General features: G+C 28.9%; 2 protein-coding genes and 1 long non-coding RNA gene across 4 annotated transcripts; 1 reads left to right on the top strand and 2 right to left on the bottom strand.

Moving 5' to 3' along the window:
- Window positions 1-3,820: 3,820 nt before the first annotated feature.
- Window positions 3,821-5,181, bottom strand: LOC136778532 (putative nuclease HARBI1). The gene is made up of 3 exons (XM_066735504.1): window positions 4,782-5,181; window positions 4,424-4,691; window positions 3,821-4,348 (listed from the first exon to the last, which is right to left on the bottom strand). The coding sequence occupies exons 1-3, from the start codon at window positions 4,925-4,927 to the stop codon at window positions 3,821-3,823; spliced, it is 942 nt and encodes a 313-aa protein (XP_066591601.1). The 5' UTR covers window positions 4,928-5,181.
- A 665-nt stretch (window positions 5,182-5,846) lies between these two features.
- On the top strand, window positions 5,847-7,067 carry LOC136774097 (uncharacterized). Of its 2 annotated transcripts, XR_010822720.1 has the most exons (4): window positions 5,847-5,921; window positions 6,014-6,182; window positions 6,274-6,445; window positions 6,538-7,067. It is a non-coding gene; the product is annotated as an uncharacterized lncRNA (long non-coding RNA). The 2 variants fall into 2 exon arrangements; XR_010822719.1 differs by having other exon boundaries at window positions 6,014-6,445.
- Window positions 7,068-9,723: 2,656 nt separating this feature from the next.
- On the bottom strand, window positions 9,724-11,464 carry LOC136774089 (putative nuclease HARBI1). The gene is made up of 4 exons (XM_066728185.1): window positions 10,922-11,464; window positions 10,553-10,839; window positions 9,909-10,452; window positions 9,724-9,843 (listed from the first exon to the last, which is right to left on the bottom strand). Exons 1-4 carry the CDS (start codon window positions 11,140-11,142, stop codon window positions 9,834-9,836), a joined length of 1,062 nt encoding a protein of 353 aa, XP_066584282.1. The 5' UTR covers window positions 11,143-11,464; the 3' UTR covers window positions 9,724-9,833.
- Window positions 11,465-16,681: the final 5,217 nt, after the last annotated feature.

The raw sequence follows: 16,681 nt of genomic DNA, 5'->3' as shown, positions 1-16,681 counted from the left end.
TATGTGGATCGAACATTAAAAGAAAAGAATAGATTCACCATAATGTGGTTACTGTGTCATCGCTGAGGATCAAACTGTGATAATTGAGATGAATATTAAAATAAAGAAGCTGACAGATTAGATATATAATATAACATGTTAGATATTTTACAGTACTTTGTGGGATTTTATTTAAAGTTAATATATGTAAAATAAAATTTTTGTTTTCTTTTTACAATTATATCTATATTAATTACTATATGTTGCAATCTCTTAAAATTAAGCCTCTGCTTTTATTAGCAAACTAATAGTTCCACACGGCAGTGATGCCAGAATCAAGCTTTTAGCAACAAAAATGAAGATAAGCGCTAGCCAGCAGGAGTATAGAAAATTTAAAGGGAAGCGGTACAAACACAACTATGCCTGGAGAGCATAGGTGTGATTTGGACTTCAGGCAACATTGGCTTTAGAAGAAGAGCGACTACCGCTAACCGTGACATTTTTACGTGTTATCCGTGTGAAGTGGTGCTGCGTTTACCTAAAAACTCAAAGCAAATAAAAATGCTTTTCCTAAATTGATTTGTAATATTGATAAAATGGTCAAATGTAGCCATTAATTAATTAGATTTGGTAATAAATACAGAAAATGCGTTTTATTATAACAAATGAGTTGAGGTAAAATAAACTCAATGTTTTTATATTAATCTGTTAACAAATGCATTTTTTTATTTATTATTGAGTCTAATAAATTAATGGTTATTAAAAAAAAATTCCTTGTAATGAAAAAAAAAATGAAAAATTCTAAACTTCACCAAGACTCGAACACGAGCCCACCGCATGACAAACGACAACCTTACCACCTGCGCTACAGCGCTCACTTGATGTACCAAGAGCAAAACAGCCTTTTAAAGACTGACTACAATTCTTTCACTAACTCGTCATAAACGATCAAGAATTAGCTGCAATAATAAATACATTTATCTCCATAGCATTATTGCACTAAATTTATTATGTTTTTAATTTGAAGCATACATTTTACATGAAGATACGATACTTTAAGGATGTTCATGCAATACTTTAAATACAAAACTATTCATATGCTGGTTTATCATAGTTATTCGACTACATATAACAAATATTATAATATTACTTAATTAATTTATGATAGTTGAGCATATGAGTAGTTTTGTATATAGAGTACTGAATGGTTTTAAATTATCATATCTTCATGCAAAATGTATGCTTCAAATTAAAAACAATAAATTTAGTACAATAATGCTATGTAGATAAATGTATTTATTATTACAGCTAATTCTTGATCGTTTATGACGAGTTAGTGAAAGAATTGTAGTCAGTCTTTAAAAGGCTGTTTTGCTCTTGGTACATCAAGTGAGCGCTGTAGCGCAGGCGGTAAGGTTGCCGTTTGTCATGCGGTGGGCTCGTGTTCGAGTCTTGGTGAAGATTAAAATTTTTTCATTTTTTGTTTCATTACAAAGAATGTTTTTTTTAATAACCGTTAACTTATTGGACTCAATAATAAATAAAAAAATGCATTTGTTAACAAATTAATATAAAAACATTGAGTTTATTTTACCTCAACTCATTTGTTATAATAAAACGCATTTTTTGTATTTATTACCAAATCTAATTAATTAATGGCTACATTTGACCATTTTATCAAAATTAAAAATCAATTTAGGAAAAGCATTTTTATTTTATTTATTCACTTATACCATAAGTACATCAACTGTCAGATAGATCAAAGCTGTCACTACTCCTTATTTCTTTATTACACTTTATTTTTCCGTATACTAACATTTGTCTTCGTTCACGCCGTTCACGGTGACAGGCTGTGAATATACTATATATAATTTTTGATATATTACGTTCTGCATTTAAGATGGCTACTGATGTATTTCCGCTGGCAGTATACTTTGTGCAGTCTGCATTCCTTATATCAAAATTCACTTACTATAGAGCGTAGTACTATTCAAGATGGCGGACTTGGCAACCTTGGTCCGTGATCCAAGACAAATGTTAGTATATACATACCACAAGTTATAAAGGCTGCGTTCCGTTATTACCGCATGAACTGGAAGTATACTGCAAGTATACTTCAAATCGTTCCGAAATAGTTTGCAGTAAGCTTCCAGTATACCGCAAAAGTCCTAGAGAATTTTTATGACGTCATTATTTTACGTCATTTCCTACTGCGTTTACTGGGCTCATCGAGGTGGGGCAAATGCAGTAAAAGACAGAAAACAATATGGCGGGCACTATGAATTCTGAAAGTGAAATGACTCAAATTATTTTTCTAAATGAAAATAATGAAGAAGTTAGAGTAACTGTTGATGTTGCAACTGCCGCAAAAGCAAATTCCGGTATATCAATTTATGATCACATTTGATTTTTAATTACAATATTTAATTCATTTTATGCTTTTAAAATACACGCAATTTTTAAGATTCAACATTTGCTCAAGTTTTATACGAGAGATTCGTTGGACATGGAAATCATCAGTTACACCAGTTACAGGGAGAATTAGTAGATGATCCCGATGATCCTATACCTATAACCCCTGCTGTAACTAATGAAAACGATATTCGTAAGTACTAACTTTTTTAATGTTATAAGATTTACTTTCTTTATATAATATTTGTAGACATCGCTATAGATCAGCATTTATGGTCCGAAGCAGAAACCAAATTATTATTAATGATATATAAAGAAAATAAAAGTAAAAAATTAAGTGTAAGAAATTTATTTAAACTAATTTCATCGGAAATGGATAATCGAGGCTATAAAATAAGTCCTGAAAAATGTAACACAAAGATGCAAGCCTTAAAAAGATCTTTTAAAAAAGTAAAAGACCATAATAAAATATCAGGCAATGAGAGAAAGACTTGTAAATATTATGAGGTAAGAGTACATTATCATACAGTTTATATACATTTTCAAAAACATAATTTATTATTTTTAGATTTTACAAGAAATATTTGAAAGAGAACCTTGGATTGAACCTGTTGCGGTTGCAGGAACATCTGTGGAAGATGAGAAAGAAAATGAAGGTACAATTATATAATATATTCCATACATTTTATTGAAGAATAAATCGAAATCTTAAATAATAGAAAAATTTGAAATAAAAGTTTTCTGATTTAAGTAATGACAGAAGACGGTGTCCTTACTTTTGTGTGTCTTAAATATATATTTTTTTCTAATTAATAAAATTAAATGTCTTATTTTCAGATATTCAACAAAAAAAAAATGAAAAAAAATGTATTAGCGTTGTTGCTGGGAGAAAAAAAAATGAGCCGACAAGATGCTAACACACGACATAAGGAAAAAATGGAAAGGCTGGATAAGTTGCAACATGTTTTGGAAAAATTAGCTAAAAAGGTATATAATAATAAAGACCATTATATTGCTTTAATTCTTAAAATTTATAATACAGGGTATTTGCTTCCGAAAGATATTTAAATCACATTTGTTTTATTAATTACTTATTTTTTTGTTTTAAGGAAATTGGACAAAAATAGAAAGAAGCTCTTAATTAGAATTGGGAAATAGCTTTACTTCAAGAATCCATCAGTATTAAAGATATTTTTTAAGAATGAGTCAATAATAGTACAGAAAAATGTGATATTTTAAGAAATATAAAGATTTATATTTAAAGAGAATATATAGTATTACATAATTATATTAATTAAAACTAAGATTAAAAACTTTGTTAAAAAATATAAAAATATATTTAATATTTATATAGTTTCATGCATTATGCTAAACAATAACTAGTTTGATATAATAAATTAAAAGTCTTTAAACAATACCAGATATACATTTATTGATGACTTAATAAGTGCATGATAGCATTTCGTTTTGCAATTCCTTCTGACTTCGAATCATTATTTCTATTATTATGTAAATAATTTTCCCTTCTTTCATTATTTATAAGAATAAATATATTCTCAAATATGTCATTTCTATCTATGCAAATATTGTGTAAAATACAACATGCTATTACGTATTTTGGTATTAGGTCAGTCCTGGTCATAGGCAATTTGTCTAAAATACTTCGTAACCTGCCTTTCAAAAGCCCAAAACATCTCTCTATAATCATTCTTGATGATGAAAGAATGGTATTGAAATTTATTTGTTCCTCTGTCAAATGGCCATTGTCCCTGAATGGTACCATCACATGCTTATGGATTTCATAAGCTGCGTCTCCAAGGATATGGCTGTTGTCGGGGAAGTTATCATCATTAAGCATGTCTGTTATATTGCTTAATCTAAACACACGCATGTCGTGTACTGATCCCACTTCTCCGCAATATACATGGAATAATTTTAAATCTTGATCGCAAATAGCCTAAAAAACATTTAATATATTACAAAGATCATATTACATAAAAACAACATTTGACAAAGAAAGTTTAAAAATTACCTGCAATTGTAATGAGTGAAACCCTTTCCTATTTATGTAGGCATCAGGTTTTTCTTTTGGAGCAGATATTTGTATATGGGTTCCGTCAATAGCTCCTACTACTTTAGGAAACCCATATTTAGTCCTAATTTTGCTCATTGTGACTCTTGCCTCCTCAGTAGAAGGCCATTTTATAAATGTATGCCTCAGACTATATAAAGCATTTGTTACTCTTCGGATTGATCTCCAGGCAGTAGCTTTACCTACTCCAAACCTATCGCTAACACATCTATAATATTAGACAAAATCAAATAAAATATGTTATTAATTTCTTGTGTTATTATTTGCTGATTGATTAAAAGTATATTTTAAAATTAACCTAAATGAATTAGGAGTAGCCATAAGCCAAAGGGTCAGTAGTACTTGCTTTTCTGGCAACAAAGGTTGACGCCCATATTTTGTTGATTTCTTTTCTAAATAGGGTGCTAATAGCTCAGTAAGGAAGGCCACTGTGCTTCGCATCATTCTACAACAAAAAATATCATAAATGTGATATTATGTAAAACTAAAGTATTAAATACTTTTTATATGTATATTCAAATTTCTGAATATTATTTATATTTTTAAAACTTACCGAAAATGTGATTTGAAGTCTGCATCACTATAATTACATACAACTTCACTGTAATAATTTCTTATCTTTGTTCTTGGAGAAAAATTAGAATTTATTCTATTTATATCATCCAGAAAATATTCTTCATCACTATCTGATGTATCTGTTTCAATTAAATCAGATATCATACAGTTTACTGCTAATAAAATGATTTCTTTCTTTTCCATTATATCAATGGTAATGAAACATTTTTAGAAACTATATAAAAATTGATAAGTCGTTTCACTTTCAACTACTTTTAACTGTTACACTAAATGAATAATATTTCTATTTTCCAGTATCGTCTGCTAAAAGTTTGCTTTAATGCAAGTAAGTAGTCTGTTCCGTTTTACATTTCAAACAGCTGCCATGCAGTACTAAAGTAATAACGGAACGCTATTTGCAGTATACTGTAATAACGTCACTGTTACTAGGGATGTACTGTACTGGCAGTAATAACGGAACGCAGCCAAAGTAATATAAAGAAATAAAGTGGCAGTTTTAATCTTACTGACAGCTGATATACTGATGGTATAAGTGAATAAATAAAGTGACGAAATTTGTAAAATGTACATAAAAATAATTTTTAAAAGTATATAAAGGACTGAACATTTTAGATAAGTATAACAATAAATTTTATAATATAAAATGTAAGATATAAATATTTTGTGGTACTTTGTGGGATTTTATTTCAGATTAAATTATAGTAATGTGTTTACTATGTCACTGTGCTGAGGATGGAGCTATGCGGATTTTCAAAATTAAAATAAAGGAATAGACTAAACATAATGTGGTTATTGTGTCATCGTTGAGATTCAAACTATGTTAATTGAGACGGATAATAAAATAAACGAGTGAAAAAACTGGGTAAATACAATAATAAATAAAGAAGCTGACAAATTAGATATATAATATAAAATGTAAAATATTTTATAGTACTTTTTGGGATTTTATTTCAGATTAAATTATAGTAATGTGTTTACTATGTCACTACTGAGGATGGAGCTATGTGGATTGATCATTAAAATGAAAGGAATAGATTCACCATATTATGGTTACTGTGTCATCGCTGAGGATCAAACTGTGTTAATTGAGATGAATATTAAAATAAACAAGTCAACACATTGGGTAAATACGATACAAATAAAGAAGCTGACAGATTACATTTGTAATTTCAAATGTAAGATTTTATATAGTACTTTTTGGGATTTTGTTTCAGATTAAATTATTGTAAAGTGTTTACTATGTCAATGCTGAGAATGGAGCTATGTGGATTGAACATTAAAACAAAAGGAATAGATTCACCATAATGTTGTTTCTGTGTCATCGCTGATGAGGATCAAACTGTGTTAATTGAGACAGACATTAAAATAAATGAGTCAGCAATTTGGGTAAATACAATAATAAATAAAGAAAATGACAGAATACATATATAATATAAAATGTAAGATGTTTTATAGTACTTTGTGGGATTTTGTTTCAGATTAAATTATAGTAATGTACGTATGTTTACTGTATCACTGCTGAGGATGAAGCTATGTGGATCGAACATTAAAAAAAAAGAATAGATTCACCATAATGTGGTTACTGTGTCATCGCTGAGGATCAAACTGTGATAATTGAGATGAATATTAAAATAAAGAAGCTGACAGATTAGATATATAATATAACATGTTAGATATTTTACAGTACTTTGTGGGATTTTATTTAAAGTTAATATATGTAAAATAAAATTTTTGTTTTCTTTTTACAATTGTATCTATATTAATTACTATATGTTGCAATCTCTTAAAATTAAGCCTCTGCTTTTATTAGCAAACTAATAGTTCCACACGGCAGTGATGCCAGAATCAAGCTTTTAGCAACAAAAATGAAGACAAGCGCTAGCCAGCAGGAGTATAGAAAATTTAAAGGGAAGCGGTACAAACACAACTATGCCTGGAGAGCATAGGTGTGATTTGGACTTTAGGCAACATTGGCTTTCGAAGAAGAGCGACTACCGCTAACCGTGACATTTTTACGTGTTATCCGTGTGAAGTGGTGCTGCGTTTACCTAAAAACTCAAAGCAAATAAAAATGCTTTTCCTAAATTGATTTGTAATATTGATAAAATGGTCAAATGTAGCCATTAATTAATTAGATTTAGTAATAAATACAGAAAATGCGTTTTATTATAACAAATGAGTTGAGGTAAAATAAACTCAATGTTTTTATATTAATCTGTTAACAAATGCATTTTTTTATTTATTATTGAGTCCAATAAATTAATGGTTATTAAAAAAAAAATTCCTTGTAATGAAAAAAAAAAATGAAAAAATTTTAAACTTCACCAAGACACGAACACGAGCCCACCGCATGACAAACGGCAAACTTACCGCCTGTGCTACAGCGCTCACTTGATGTACCAAGAGCAAAACAGCCTTTTAAAGACTGACTACAATTCTTTCACTAACTCGTCATAAACGATCAAGAATTAGCTGCAATAATAAATACATTTATCTCCACAGCATTATTGCACTAAATTTATTATGTTTTTAATTTGAAGCATACATTTTACATGAAGATACGATACTTTAAGGGTGTTCATGCAATACTCTAAATACAAAACTATTCATATGCTCGTTTATCATAGTTATTCGACTACATATAACAAATATTATAATATTACTTAATTAATTTATGATAGTTGAGCATATGAATAGTTTTGTATATAGAGTACTGAATGGTTACCATTAAATTATCATATCTTCATGCAAAATGTATGCTTCAAATTAAAAACAATAAATTTAGTACAATAATGCTATGTAGATAAGGCCCAGGACCTCTCGGAATATTAAGTTAATGCTGACATTATGTAGGGGAAACAACCTAACAAAATTACACCAAATCATAGTGAGATTTACACTTTGAAAGTTTTCAACATGATGTTTTATAAGTTGAAGTTAGTTTTAGAAATTCAGATGATTTAGATCACGTTCAGATTACAATAAATATGGAAAATAAGAAAAAAAGAAGCGAAAATTACTCATATGAGGAAAAACTAGCATTCGTCGATATTATTAATGATCATGCAAATATTATAGAAAATAAAATAACGGATGCAGTCGGAAGAAAGGAGAAAAATAGGATGTGGGATCTGATTTGTCTAAAATTTAATAAAAATTTGAATAAGGACGTAAATGTTGAGTCTTTGAAAAATTTATGGACAAATATAAAACAAAATACAAGAAAACACTTTGCACAGTTAAAACAAGAGACATATAAAACGGGTAATGTAGTAATTATTGAAAGTAATACTTTCATAAAACTAGTAAATTTATAACAATTTTTTTAGGAGGTGGAAGAAATAAGGTCAAACCAGATATTTTATATGATAAAACGTATGAAATAATTCAGATATCTGTAAATGGATTGTACAATCCAAATGACTGTGATGCTAATTGCAGTAAAACTATAACAGCTGACCTATTTGAAGAAATAATTGATTGTGAAGAAGAAAATGACGATCCCAATAGACCCAATACAGACAGTGTATTTGAGGTATGAGAAAATTTTAACAAGAAATTAAGTCCTACATAGTATACATCTTTTATTGAATCATTTCCTTTCTTTTCCAGTTTTTAACTAACGAAGGTGAGATTGATAAATGGGAAACGTGGAATCCTAAAGTATTAAATAAACCTTTGAGCCAACCTCTAAATACTCTAAAAGGAGTAACAAATCCAACCGGATCTTCACAACCTTCAAATGTTAAGAACGATCAAAATATTTTGATAAAAAGTAAAATAGAACTAACAAATTTAATGAAAAAAGAATTGATTGAAAAAAGTAATATAGAGAAAGAAATACTTACGAAACAGCTCTTAAAAGAAAACTTAAATATTGAACTATTAAAATATAAATTAAAAAATAAGGCTGACAACAGTAAGGTACACATTATTAATAATTCCGATTCAGATTAATGGAATTAATATTTGTGTATCTAAAATCACGGATAACTGTATACTAAGCTTTTGTTTGTTATACAACAAATTATTTTTATCCAGTTTGCTTTTTTTTATATAGACATTTTAGTTGGTTAAAACTGCTGTGAAACCTTAGAAGACTGTTTAAAATAATTGTAATTGAGTATTATTTTAATGATGGAATTACATCAAATGTAGATGTTAACGTAATACTGGTAAAAGATATTGTCAATGATAAGTAAAGTTGTTTTATTTTCTGATATTTTATTTTGAGATTCTATAAGGTCTTATACAATTCTTAACTAAAGTATTATGTAGGTTAAGTTACAAAATGACTAGTTTGATAGAAGCTTGAAGTACAAATAATTTGTGATTACAAGTTACAGATGATGAAACTATCAGCCGTCTAAGATTTTGTTAAAGTATTTTATAAGGATACAAATCCATATGGCTTAGTGTTAAAGTCAAAAACCTAAACACAAACGTGAATATTATATTTATGCCTTTATTTATATAGATCAAAATGTATGACTCGAATAGAGTTGGTATATCTTGTAACAAAGCTACTATTTATTTTTTGTTATTTAGCATAAAAATTAGAGATACGTAATGCTTTTATGTAAAATTTTATTTTATTTTGTAAAACAAAATCGTTTCTATCAGAAATTACTAAAAATTATTATACTGCTTTGATTACAAACAATGTGTTATTTAATTTCCTTTCTTCTTGCTCTCGTTGATATATCAAATAAGTAATTATTTGTTAAAAATGTATTTGCAATTGCAATAAAAATCTCCATATCCATAAAAATATTTAAACACATCTAAAATACAAATAATGAATAACATCCTACTTTATATTCTTGTATAGATATAATATAAAGCTTACCTTTCAAAATAATTCTCTATTAAGTATTGTCTTTCATTCTTGTGCAAAATTTCATTATAATTTAATAATATATTATTATAACTATCACAATCTATAACTTCTTCTACATCTGACCTAATTATATTGTATAGGATAGCACATGCCATAATCATATCCATTGTTCTCTGTGGTGTCCTAAACCGAGAGCCTAAAGATAATATAGGAAATATCCTTGTCCATATGCCAAAACATCTTTCTACCATTGATCTGGTTCGAATTTGAGATTCATTATAAAGGATCTCAGCTGGTGTGTTTGGATGTAATAAAGGAGTCATTACGTATGGTAAGTTAGGATACCCAGAATCACCCAAGAGCATTCCATTTCCAAACTCTCCAGCTTCAAATCTACCTTTAATAGCAGAATTATTGAAAATTGTAGCATCATGGCAGGATCCAGGCCACCGTACTACAATATCTAAAATTTGTAGTTTAGAATTCACAATAACTTGGACATTAAAGGAAAAGAAACCCTTTCTGTTTCTAAAGAGTTCAGCATTTTCTCCACCTGTACAGAAAATAAATTTACTACATTATTTCCTGACTCAAAATGTTATTTTAAAAACATTATTTCAAAAGAATAGTTGAAAATATCATTTATTTTATACCGTTCGATTGAATCTTTATATGGATACAATCAATAGCTCCTAAAATTCTTATGAAACCTGCTTTATTAAAAATTCCAGCTTGTGTCTTCAAAATATCATCTGATGTCGATGGGAACTTGATATATTCTCTACTTAAAGAAGCAATTACAGCTGACACATTGTGGACAATTCTAATAGCTGAGGTTTTTGAAATTCCAATAAAGTCACCAATAGCAATGAAAAAGGAACCACTGGCATAAAATCTTAATGCCACTAGTATTTGAATTAAAGGTGATATCTCCTGATTACTAAAAATAAATTAATTTTGAGTATGACATGTACAATTAATAACTGACATTAAAATTTAACTTTTATAGCAAAAATTATTACCAAACAGTTCTGCGAAGTAACGAGTTGCCAATTTTACGCAGCAACAAACTAACTTGCTCTTTACGAATCCTAAATCTTTTTATAAAATCTATATCATCATAAATGTTATACCAATTTATACGAGCCCTTAATATGATTTTACGTCGTAAAATCGGCTGTAAGTCGTCATCATCGTCGTCGTCGTTAATCCATTCTAACAGAGATCGGTTTACAATATTCATTTTAACTCGCAGTATTTGTATTGAATATTATTTATAGTGTCTTCATCTACCTAAAATAAAATAATTAACATCTTATAAAATACGCCAAACTCATCCCCACATGACACATATTTAGCATTATCATTCAATGATTTGCTCATAAAATTAAGAAATATTAAAAATACCTTATATTTTCTGTTTCCTCCTTACCTCTTTGATAGCAGTGTATGATTTTCTTCATTTATTAGAACAATTACAGATTTATTTGGTACCTACGACATTATTGAAAGTTCAAAAATTGAGCCATCAGATGAATTGTATAAATTATCTTTCTTATATCTGAACCATCTGAATTTCTAAAGCTAACTTCAACTTATAAAACATCATGTTGAAAACTTTCAAAGTTATAATCTCACTTTGAATTGGTGTAATTTTGTTAGGTTGTTTCCCCTACATAATGTCAGCATTAACTTAATATTCCGAGAGGTCCTGGGCCTAAATGTATTTATTATTACAGCTAATTCTTGATCATTTATGACGAATTAATAAAAGAATTGTAGTCAGTCTTTAAAGAGCCTGTTTTGCTCTTGTTACATCAAGTGAGAGCTGTAGCGCAGGCGGTAAAGTTGCCGTTTATCATGCGGTGGGCTCGTGTTCGAGTCTTGGTGAAGATTAAAATTTTTTCATTTTTTGTTTCATTACAAAGAATTTTTTTTTTAATAACCGTTAACTTATTGGACTCAATAATAAATAAAAAAATGCATTTGTTAACAAATTAATATAAAAACATTGAGTTTATTTTACCTCAACTCATTTGTTATAATAAAACGCATTTTTTGTATTTATTACCAAATCTAATTAATCAATGGCTACATTTGACCATTTTCTCAAAATTAAAAATCAATTTAGGAAAAGCATTTTTATTTTATTTATTCACTTATACCATAAGTACATCAGCTGTCAGATAAATCAAAGCTGTCACTACTCCTTATTTCTTTATTACACTTTATTTTTCCGTATACTAACATTTGTCTTCGTTCACGCCGTTCACGGTGACAGGCTGTGAATATAATATATATAATTTTTGATATATTACGTTCTGCATTTAAGATGGCTACTGACGTATTTCCGCTGGCAGTATACTTTGTGCAGTCTGCATTCCTTATATCAAAATTCACTTACTATAGAGCGTAGTACACAGTGGGAAATTGAATCGTGTGTGCTTTTAACTATAGTGTAGTATATCATTTTCCATGTTAAATTACAGAGTGAAACTAGCCGAACCACACACGATTCAATTTCCCACTGTGTACTATTCAAGATGGCGGACTTGGCAACCTTGGTCCCGAGGCTTATTTCTATCTGTGCCATTGCCTATGGCTATCTCTCTCGCTCGGTAAGAATCATTCGTCCGTCCTTGTTTAGGTCAGTTCTACGCCAATGGATACTCTCTAAAGAAGATTTTCTCAGGCGACACCATTGAAGACTGCGATTACAGCGGGGATTTTAAAATACTGTGCACCTGTCACTGTCAAACGTCAGTATGAAAGATTATTGTCGCTTACAGCGTTTGGTGCAATTAACATTATAAGTCTGGATTATTATGTGATATTCTGTAATGCACATATATATATACATATGTTAATTTACTTTTAATTTTTTAAACCAATAAGTTATTGGCATTATAGAAGAAACTCATTTATATATATAAGAAGTATACTTCTTACGTATTTGAATTTTACCGCGTTAGTCGATAAGGTAGAGTATTGATAGATATAACATGTGATAAGAGAAAATGACTAAGCGGATTAGAAAGTAAACATCACGCTCTCAGAGGAAGATCTCTAAGTTAAAATAAGTCGTTAGTATTAATTGTAATTTGTGAGAGACAAGATTGTAATCAATAAACATTGAATGTTGTTTCTCAATTTTACAGGTTTGTAAATTATCTTATATTTAAGTTGTAATTAGCGTAAATATTCTTATAATATAATAAACTCAATTTTACAGAGAAACGTTTCAGTTTATTGTCAGGCTAATTTTGCCCCAGATTAACAATAAATAGTTACATATTATAAAACAACATTCTCGTTTAAGAAAAAAAAAAAAAAGAAACTATGGAAAAATTGAATTTTGAATTTAAAATGAGAGGTAGTTTGGATGGAAAATCAAATATACTCTGCATAACCTCAATTGAAACTCCGGATGGGAGAAAGTTTATTTTGCCAGATGAAATACAACCAATATCATTACATACAGTGATATCAAATAATGAAATATTTTCAAAAGTAAAAAGAAGTATAACTAGAAGAAATCAATTTAGAAGAATCTGGATAAAAATAACTAAACAAATTAGAGAAGTCTACCTAGATGAAGAAGAAAATCTACAATTCAAAGATTATTATTTAGAAGAATCAACAACGAATAGTAATATAGCGAATGAGTCCGCACAAACATCAGCACTAGAAAAATTAATAGAAAAATTAATTGAAACAAATCAAAAATCAGATGAAAAATCTATTGAAAAAATTGCAAAAGAGTTAACTATAAATAAGTTTAATAATAAAACACAGAACGCTAGTCAATGGTGGAAAGAATTTGAAGATGAATGCAACAGATTCAATGTGACGCAAAATGAAAAAAAAATTAAATTATTGAAGCTTTTTCTAGACAAATCATGTGTAGATTGGTATGAATGCGTCTTAATAAAACTGACTATTAACTCACAATGGTCAGACTGGGAAAAAAAATTCTGTGACACTTTTGCTAATAAAGGCTGGAGCCCAATCAGATATGCAATTAATTTTAAATATCAAACAGGATCGTTAATGGAATACGCATTAAGAAAAGAAAAGTTAATGTTAGAAACAAGGAAAAATATTGATGTTGTCACACTAATTGATCTAATCGCAGTAGGTCTACCCAACTATATAAGTGATAAAATTGATAGAAATACCTTAAACGAAACAGAAGATCTATATAATGAATTGGGTAAGTTAGAACACCTAACATATAAAAAAACAGATTTTACTAAAAAAGTAAATGAACAAGTATATAAAGTAAAAACACCTTGTACAATATGTAAAGAAAAGTTAAACAAAGTTCGCCTTCATCCAGTAGAAAGTTGTTGGTTTAAAGACACACAAGGAAAAGATAAAAAAGAAAAAAAAATAAACAATTCTTTAATAGACATAGAAACAGAAGAACAAGATCCAAAAAACTAGTATACACACCATTGATTGAATTACAAATTACAATATGTAAAGACTTTGTTATAAAGGGAGTATATGATACAGGATCAAATGTATCACTCATTAATGCAAAAACACTAAAATTGAAAGTAAACAAATCTGAATATAAACAAGCAAAATTAAGAACAATCAATGGTGTGAACGACACCGAGCACTTAATAAAATTAAAAATTAAAATTTTCAACATAGAAAAAGAGGTTGAGGTCTTTGTGATAAACAATGAAAATTTCAAGTTTGATTTCCTCATTGGACTAGACCTAATAAAACAATTTCATTTATCTCAAGATGAAAATCTGTGTATAGCACAAAAAGGAAAAGAATCTAATAATGACAATAATAATTGTAAAAAAGATAATCCTAAGGAGGCATATATAACAGAAAAAGAAGAAATGAAAATAAAGAAGGTATCCAAATAAATTTTAATGAATCCATTGATACCAATAAATTTGAGGCAATTACAGATCACTTAAGTGTGGAAAATAGATAATCAATTGATAACCTAGTAGATAAATATAAACACATATTTGCCAAAGAAAAATTTGATATCGGAACTGTACAAGAATATGAAGCCAGAATTGATCTGACAATAGACAAATATTGCAGCATGCGACCTTATAAGTGTACAGCAGAAGATAAAAAAGAGATAGAGCAACAAATAGCAGAACTGTTAAAGAGAAAATTAATAGAAGAATCTTATAGTCCCTTTGCAGCACCTGTAACGCTTGCATATAAAAGAGACGAAAATAAAAGGTCAAGACTATGTATAGACTTTAGAGGCCTAAATAAAATAATAATACCACAATCACAACCATTTCCAAGAATCGAAGATTTAGTAACAAAAACTAGAAATTGCCAGTTTTTTTTCAAAATTAGATATTAATTCTGCTTTCTGGTCGATTCCACTCAGAATAGAAGACAGAAGTAAAACAGGTTTTATTACACAAGATGGTCATTACCAATGGACATGTCTACCTTTTGGAATGAAAACGTCACCAGCAATATTCCAAAGAATTCTAAGTAATATAATTAGAAAATATGAACTGGCAAATTTCACAGTAAACTATATCGACGATATATTGATATTTTCAAAAACATTTGAGGAACATGTAGAACACCTAAAAAAATTATTGGATGCTATAACTAAAGAAGGTTTCAAGTTAAAATTATCAAAATGTTTTTTCGCAACAAACACAGTAGAATATTTAGGTCATATAATAGGTCATAATACAGTGAGACCTATGACAGACAATCTAAAATCAATAATGGACTTCCCGACACCAACTACACAAAAAAACATTCGTCAATTCCTAGGTAAAATTAATTTTTACCATGAATATGTGCCGAAGGTTGCAACGATTTTAGATCCATTGCATAGATTGCTGAGAAAGAACCAAAAATTTATATGGTCACAAGAATGCCAAAAGGCCTTCGATTATCTAAAACACTATTTATGTAAAGAACCAATTTTAACTATTTATGATCCCAAATTACCAATAAAAATTTATACTGATGGAAGTATTGTAGGATTGGGAGCGGTATTAAAACAACCTCAATCAAATGGCAACGAAAAACCAGTAGCATATTTCTCGAAGAAATTAACAAGTGCACAAAGTAAAAAGAAGGCGATATACTTAGAAGCACTAGCTATTAAAGAAGCTATTAAATTTTGGCAATACTGGTTGATTGGTAGATCTTTTGAAGTATATTCGGATCACAAGCCTTTGAAAGACTTAAATATAAAAGCTAGACCGGATGAAGAACTGGGTGACTTGACTTATTATATGTCTCAATTCGACTTTAAGGTGATATATAATCCAGGAAAATTCAATATAGAAGCGGATTGTTTAAGCAGGAACCCAGTATTGGATGCTGAGGAAAATGCAGAAGATATTTTGAAAACAGTAAATATGATAAGTCTGGAAAATATCAAGAAAGACCAAAAAAAACAATAAGGAATTAAAAAGTCACAAAGCGATATACAACGAATACAACTTATATTTACAGAAAGGAAAAATTATATTATCAGAAGAGTTTAGCAAGACACTAATAATAAACGTACATAAAGAGTTCAATCATATTGGAATAAGTCAGATGACAAGTATGATAAAAAAATATTACACAGCCAAGAATATTCTGAAAAACATTAAAGATACATGTAAAAAATGTGAAATCTGTATACAAAATAAATCAAGAGGCCAATATAAATATGGATTGTTATCACAACTGGGTCCAGCAAAAAAACCGTATGAAATAATGTCAATTGACACAATAGGAGGATTCGGAAGCTCAAGATCGACAAAAAAATATAT

This window comes from Prorops nasuta, unplaced genomic scaffold (genome assembly GCF_024137725.1).
Source record: "Prorops nasuta isolate Cenicafe-Biocafe unplaced genomic scaffold, Cenicafe_Pnas_1.2 PNAS00001, whole genome shotgun sequence".
In the NCBI taxonomy this organism is placed as follows: Eukaryota; Metazoa; Arthropoda; class Insecta; order Hymenoptera; family Bethylidae; genus Prorops; species Prorops nasuta.
The sequence above is the reverse complement of the archived record's forward strand: the minus strand, read 5'-3'. Positions and strand labels throughout refer to the sequence as shown.